General features: G+C 51.9%; 1 protein-coding gene across 1 annotated transcript in view; it reads left to right on the forward strand.

Annotated features, from left to right (window-relative positions):
- Positions 1–901: 901 nt before the first annotated feature.
- C5AR1 (complement C5a receptor 1) overlaps positions 902–7,795 on the forward strand; it is a 20,741-nt gene continuing 13,847 nt past the window's right edge. The window contains exon 1 of the mRNA XM_006142120.3: positions 902–1,004. Within this exon, the coding sequence (XP_006142182.1) occupies positions 1,002–1,004 (3 nt within the window). The 5' untranslated portion in view covers positions 902–1,001. The remainder of the gene's footprint in view (positions 1,005–7,795) is intronic.

Raw genomic sequence — 7,795 nt, forward strand, 5'->3', positions numbered from 1 at the left:
CGTGTGCTTGCGTGCCCAAGATCCCGAGAGGAGAATGGAGGAGAAGGGATTGCGGCATGGCCATCCCCCCTGGGGGGTGATTTCTGGCTTTCTGTCTCTCTGTCTCTGTCTTTCTGGTGAGCACACACGCCCTATAGCAAAAAAAACCCCTCTCAACAACAACAAAACTTTAGGGGAGAGATTTAACAGCAAAATGGACTCAGCTATGGGGGCCACCCTCACGAACATGCTTGGCCTCTCTGAGCCTCAGAACCTGGCTGGCAGAATTGGGGAGTGTGTCACAATTCCTGAATCCCAGGTGTGGAAGCCAGCTAGATTTTCGAGCTTTTCCCAGAGGCCTGGGGTCCTAGAAGGAAGGTGGGAGGCAGCCTCCATGACTGCCAAGTCCAGGGTGGGGCGAGCCTCCAAAGGGTGAAAGCCCCTTTCAACTGGCTGTCTCTTTCTTCTTCTTCTTTTTTTTTTAATTAAAAAGTTGTACTTATTTTATCAATAAAATAGAACACATGTGTGTACATCACATACACACACACACACACACACACACACACTCCCTTCCTGGGTCTGGGCATGCTGCCACCCCCTTTCCCCAGCCTTCCCCTTTCCCCAGCCTTCCAGCTCCAGGGATCTCTGGCGGGCTCACATGCCGGGCATATTTCAGCTCCACCAGGCTGACACGAACCGAACCGGGTTCTGAGCCCCGGTCGGCCTCAGGCCCCCAGCACTGCAGCTGGGACCCGCCCTCAGTTCTCCTAGCTCTGGCTTCCCTCCCTGACTGGAAGCGCTCCTAGCGCCCCTGGGTGAGTGCCCCAGGGAGGGAGCCCAGCCACCCAGCCTAGTGGCAGACCAATGAGCGCCTTAGAAAAGGCGGGTCATTTCCTCCCTGTGATCTGCATCTTTCCTGGAGACTATAAAAACCACAGCCTGTGGGCAGGAGGGAGCTTTGACCACTGGGAGTCCAGAGGGAGCGACCTGCCACCCTCCAGGAGCGGGGAGCTCTGAACATGGTGAGTCTCCGAGGGGAACCCTCGCAGGTGTTAGGAGCTGTCCAGGATGGTAAACTTGGCCGGGCGGAGAGATGAGGCCCTCTCCTGGAGCGCACAGAAACTTGACGGAGGGACGAGAGAGCTTGACCGTCCCGTCCCGATGGTGCAAAATAACGCCCGGCCCCGCCCCGCGGCAAGAGCCGGCCAGAGACAAGAATGAGGAACAGGCAAAAAAGAAAAAGAAAAGTTAACAGGTTAAAGGAGATCTAGGGGCACGTAGCTTAGGTGAACAAAGGGTCTAAAACAGGATAAAAAGGGAGCTCGGAAAGGGGGTGGAGCGGCTGGTGCCTGCCTCCCTGGGCACCGGCTGTTCCTCCTTCTATCTCGGCGGCCCTCAGGGAGGGCTCGGCCCGTCTCCTCGTCCATCGGTTCTTGGCTGCACCCGGAGACGCCGCCTCCTATTCCTCATCCAGCACCGGACCCTGCGCCCTCGCTGCCCCTCTGCGGCCCTCTCTCCCGGCTCTCCTGTCCTGGAGCCCTCTCCCTGTCCTCAATAACCCCCCTTGCCCTGCTCCTTCTTAAGATAACTAAGGGTCCCGCGAGGGGAGAAAAACCGGGAGGTCTCCCTGGTGGCCCGATGGCAGGTGCCAGGGCGGCAGGCTGGAAAGAGCCGTTTGGAAGAATGAAGTTGCCCGCTGTTTCGGGTGGCAGAGGGGAGCCCGAGGCCCGGGCAGTGCCCAGCAGCCTGGGTCCTTCCACGCGCGGGGGCAGTTCGGGCTGTCGCTCGGCTTCTGTGCGTCCCAGACGGACCCATCCCGGGCTAGACCCGCGCAGGTGGCGCCGAGCCGGGCAGAGCTGCGACCGAGCACCTTGCCTCCCCTGGGGGAACGGGGAAACGGAAAACAGCCGGACGGGCCGGGAGGGCTTGCGGTAGCTTCTTCCCCGCATCCCACTTGGAGACCTGACTCCAGCGAACGAGCCGTCCAGAGCAGGGCCGCCCTGCGCTGCCTTTTCTGTCTCTCACCCGCGGGCAGGTGCAGCCTCCGCAGAGACAGAGAAGGCAAGCGAGGAAACAGCGCCGCGCGCGCCGCGCCCCTCCTCCATGCGTCCTGCCTTTGGGGACTTGGGGCTCTTACCATGCCGGCGCGTACTTTTCAGGGGGCCAGGTCCGGGACTTAAACTGAGTCCGGTGCAGTCCGATGGGAGGGATCCAGCGGCTTTGACCACCACGCCACCCGCTGGCCCTCTGTATCTTTTCTCTACGAAAGCCCTGGGGCGGGGGGACCTTGGGCACCAGTTTGTGTTTGATCCTTTTAGAAACAGTCTACGCAGATACTCAGGGGACAACGTTTTAGGCGCAGCTGTGTGGCGCAGGCTGCTAAGATGCTGTGCTCTGCAGGCTGGGACCCCATGAGAGACCCAGGTTTGATTCCCAGTCTCTGCAAAAGGCCGGGTGCAGGAATGTGCCCTCCTAATCCCAGGAACGGGGGGAGCTCGAGGCTGGCCTGGGTGAAAGAGATGCCGTCTATAGAGACCGCAGCGGGCGGCATGGCGGTGCGTGCTGGTAGTCCAGCCGGGACATTGAGACAGGAGGAGGAGACGTGGGGAGAGAAGGAAGGAAGGAGGGGAGGAAGGAAGGAAATAGTTGGATGTGGGGGCCCTTAAGACCAAGTCGAGCTCTTGTCTCGCTTGTGAAATGCCTGAGGAAACCTGTCCTAACTGGTGAGGGTCACAGAACCTGGATCGGGGCTAGCTGGGGGAATGAAATGAGGTGCTACGCGGGCAGCTGTCGCTGCAGTGCGTGGCATGTGGTCGGTGCTCAGTCCGAGCGCAGTGTCTGCCTCTTCTTCCCTTTGCAAATAGAAGCACATTTCCTTTCATTATCTTTTGGAAAAATGAATGATTTTCTTGGGACCAACAGTTGGCATAATGGCTAAGTTGCTGGACTCCCATGTAGTCAACCACAGTTTGAGTCCCAGACCCGCTGGCTTAAACTCACGCTGGGTGCGTGAGTGTGCGTGCCCAAGATCCTGAGAGGAGAAGAGACTGCAGCGTGGCCACCCCCCCGGGGGGTGATCTCCTGCTTTCTGTCTCTCTGATAAGCACATGCGCCCTATAGCAAAAACCTCTCCCCTCAAAAAAAGGAATTATTTATTTAATTTTATTTATTGTTGCTATTATTTAAAAGAATTTGCTATTGGGCACATGTGCTCACCAGAGACATACAGAGAGAGAAGGGAAGTGAGAAAGCAAGCCACCAGGTCCAGGACTTGATTGTGGTTAGCCAGGTGGGGTCTGGCACCCCAACCACCATACCACCTGCTGGCCCATTTCCTAATAATCTATACCTCAATTTTTTGAGGTATAGATAACTTTTTGAGAGAGAGATTTTTGTTATAGGGCGCATGTGCTTGCCAGAGAGAGAGAGAGAGAGAATCGCCCCCAGGGAGATGGCTATGCTGCAATCCCTTCTCCATTCTCCTCTCAGGATTTTGGGCATGTGTGCACACGCACCCTGGAATGAGATTTTGGGCAAGTACGTACATGCCAGGTCCAGGACTTCAACTACGGTCGGCTATGTGGGAGTCCAGCGATGTAACCATTTTGCCATCTCTGGTCCCTACACCTCAGTTGTTTCATGAATAACTTGATGTTATTAAACAGCATTTATTGAGCGCATATTGCATGCTGGGCATTATACTAAGCACTTTACTTGTTTCTTTCTTTTTAAAAAATCTGCTAGAGGGCACACGTGCTAAAGGGAGAGACAGAGACAGAGAGAGAGAGGGGGAAAGTGAGAAAGCACCCCCCCCCCCGGGAGACGGCCACACCACAATTCCTTCTCCCTTCTCCTCTTAGGATTTTGGGCATGTACACACGTGCCCAGCATGTTTTCCAAGCTGCTGGGTCTGGGACTTGAACCACATAGTTGACCATGTGGGAGCTAGCTGCTGTAACCACCATGCCACAGGTTGGTTCTACATTTACTAAATAATTTCATCTCAGAGAATCTCTGAGGTAGGCCAGTAGGTGGTGTGGTAGTTGGGGTGCTGTAGTCTCATATGTCCAAATGCAGTTCGAGTCCCAGACGTGACGGCTTGCTTTCTCACTTTTTCTCTCTCTCTTGGTCCTTCATTTTCTGGTCAAATTAAAATTAATTAATCCATTATCCATTCTCCTCTCGGGATCTTGGGCACACACGCACACGCACCCAGCGTGTTTTAAGCCACTGGGTCCGGGATGTGAACCGCGGTTGACTGCATGGGAGTCCAGTGACATAGCCATTATGCTAACTGCTGGTTCCCAACTTAAATAATTCTTAAAAAAATAAAAAGAATCTATGAGGAAGACACTTCATCCCTACCAATTCGAGAGCGCTGCTTCCTTCTTCCTGTCAGCTGTGTGATGCGCTGAGGGGAGGTTCATGCCCTATCAATGGCGACTCAGGTTGTTAACAATATTTTGTCTTTAAAACAAAAACCAGGGGGACCAGCAGTTAGTGTAATGGCTATGTCGCTGGACTCCCATGTAGTCAACTGCGGTTCGAGTCCCGGACCCGGTGGCTTAAGCTCATGCTGAGCGTGTGTGCGTGCATGCCCAAGATCCCTAGAGGAGAATGGAGGAGAAGGGATTGCAGTGTGGCCATCCCCCCTGGGGGGTGATTTCTCACTTTCTGTCTCTGTCTCTCTCTGTCTTTCTGTTCAGTGCATGTGTCCTATAGCAAAAAATCTCTACAAAAATTAAAAAATAAATAGAAATAAAAAATAATAAAATGAAAACTGTACTTCTACTTGCATGTTTGAACTTGTAATTGGATTTCTGGAATAGAAAATGCTGAATGCAAGACATGGACAATTTTTATTCCAACAGATATTGCTTAAATTTGGGTCAATGTGTGTTTTCTACCTATGGTGCGTGAGAGGACCTGCTTGTCTTCCCTCATCTGTGCATTTCTACCAACTTCTTTTTTTCTTAGTGGAGGGCCAAACTGAGAGGCAGATCACTGCACCATCCAAGGAGGTGGAGGCGTGTATTTTTAATTTTTTTAGAGGTTTATGCTATAGGGCGCGTGCGCTCGCCAGCCAGCCAGAGAGAGACAGACAGACAGAAAGCGAGAAATCACCCCCCAGGAGGGAGGACCACGCTGCAATCCCTTCTCCTCCATTCTCCTCTCAGGATCTTGGGCACGCACGCACATGCGCCTGGAGTGAGTTTTAAGTCACCGGGTCCAGGATGCGAACCGTGGTCGACTACTTGGGAGTCCAGCGACATAGCCATTACGCTAACTGCTGGTCCCGAGGCATGTATTTTTTAAAAATAATTATTTTTTTAAACTTTATTTATTTATTTATTTTAAAAATTTGACCAGAGAGTGACAGAGTGAGAGAAAGAGAGAGAGAGAAAGAAGTTAGAAAGCAAGCCACCAGGTCCAGGACTTGAACTGTGGTCAGCCATGTGAGAGTCCAGCCCCTTAACTACCATGCCACCTGCTGGCCCTGAGGCTTGTATTTTTTACTTGTTTTTTTTTCTTTTGAGAGGTTTTTGCTATAGAGTGTGTGTACTCACCAGAAAGATGGAAACCGAGAAAGCGAGAAATCACCCCTCTCGGGATCTTGGGCACGCACGCACACGCGCCCGGCGTGAGTTTAAGCCACTGTGTCCAGGACACAGGAACTGCGGTCGACTACATGGGAGTCCAACGACATAGCCATTATGCCAACTGCTGGTCCTCTTTAACTTGATTTGTAAAATGTGAATATTTCCGGACCAGCCAGGTGGCGTGGTCATTAAAGTAGCCTGATCCCACATGGCTGACTGTGTGGTCTCAGTCCTGGACTTGGAAAAATGCCAGGCGTGTGTGCATGCATGACCAAAATCCAGAGAGGAGACTGGAGAAGGGAGTGCAGTGTAGCCACCCCCAATGTAGGGTGTGCTTTCTCATCTTCCCTCCCCCGCTCTTCTGTTTCTCTTCTCACACACATACACACACACACACACATACAGAGAGAAAAAAAGAGAGAGAGAGAGAGAGAGAAAGAAAAAAAACCAAAAACGAACATTTCTTGTTTTGTACCACTTAGGGATATTTCATACAAAGATTATACAAATCCAAGAAGATGAATGCAGATCCAAGTGCACACCCCTTTCCTTATATCCCATTCCTCAGGAGTTATAAGCTGGGATTTTAAAATAATCTTTTATTTCACTTTATTATTATTATTATTATTTAATTTCAGAGACAGAGAAAGAGAGAGAGACAGAGAGCGGGAAAGTGAGCAGGCAAGCCACCATGTCTGGGACTCGAACTGTAGTCGGCCCTGTGGGAGTCCAGTGCCTTAACCACCATCCACCTACTGGCCCCTCTGGGATGGTTTTATATGCTTAAAGATGTTTTAGAAATGGCCTGTGGCCTAGTGGTTAAGGGAATCAGATCCCACATGGTCAACCATGGTTCGAGTCCCTGCCCCCAGGGCTTGAAAAACACACTGAGTGCGTGTGCCCAACTTAGGAGTGCTGAAATGGAGGAGAAGGGATTGTGGCGTGACCATGCCTCACTGGGGGTGCTCTCGTCCTCTCTCTCCTTCTTTCGTGACCCCAGAGATGTGTCTGTGTAGGAACGGGGAAGGGGGATGTTCAAGAGAAGGCCGTCCTTACGACTCTAATTCCCGACTCGGACGCACCCCCAGGCGGACCTGTTCTTCCCATGGAGCAGGGGCTGGTTGGCAGGACGTTCCCGAGGGAAGGTGGGGAGACTGAAGCCTGGACAAGAGGACTTGGAGAGGCCATGGGAACATTTATGAGCCTCTTTCTTTCGACAGCTGCCCAACCGTGCACAGTCATGGCTCTTTTCTGCTGTTCTTCCCACTTTTCTTCCTCCTCTGGGCCCCGTCTACGCTGGCCCCCATCCCTGCCCAGCCTCCCCTCTGGTCCTCCTGTTTCCTGTCTCACCTCCTCATGGAGGCCAGAGGGATCTTTCTAAACCAAAAGTCTAACCCAGTCTCTTTCCAGCTCAAAGACTATCCATGGCTCCCTGTCACCCTAGGATAAAATACAAGTTACTATTTTTTTAAGTTTATTTTATTTTATTGAGAGAGAGAGAAAAAGTGAGCGAGACCTCTTTGGCAGGGTCTTGCCACACAGCACTCATGCCATGGGCCTCCCCGTGGTCCTCCCCACCGTCCAGACAACAGGTGCACATGTTTCAGGCAAGCCCAAGATCTGAACCCTGGTCTCTGTGGCTCCGCAGCAGCACCTTACTGCTGCGTCACCACCGCTGGGCCTAAACTACAAAGTATTATTTTGTTTCTAAGCCGCCAGGTCTGAGATTCAAACTGCTCAGTCATCCAGGTGGAATCCAGCTGCCTTAACCTCCACGTCACCTGCTGGCCCCAATGGAGGCTATTAAGTTAAGGTTTTGGAAAGTTAAAAGTTATATGCAAATTAAAAACATTATTTCCTTAATTGCCATAGCACGTGTGTACTCATAAGGGCGAGAGAGAGAGAACGTTCCTCGGTGGAGTGTAATTGCACCATACTTCTTTTGCTCTATTTCTCCATCCCATGAGGATTTGGGGCATGCAGGGATGTGTACCTGGCATGTTTTTCAAGCCACCTGACTGGGCCTCAGACCACCATTGGCTGTATGGGACCTGGTACCCTAAGCACCAGTGCTCAGCTGCTGTGTCCCGTGACCGGCCCTGTGTGCAGGTTTGTTTTTCTTTTTCTCCTTTTTCTTTCTTTCTTTCTTTCTTTCTTTCTTTCTTTCTTTCTTTCTTTCTTTCTTTCTTTCTTTCTTTCTTTCTTTCTTTCTT

Source organism: Tupaia chinensis, unplaced genomic scaffold (genome assembly GCF_000334495.1).
Source record: "Tupaia chinensis unplaced genomic scaffold, TupChi_1.0 Scaffold000067_1, whole genome shotgun sequence".
NCBI lineage: Eukaryota > Metazoa > Chordata > Mammalia > Scandentia > Tupaiidae > Tupaia > Tupaia belangeri.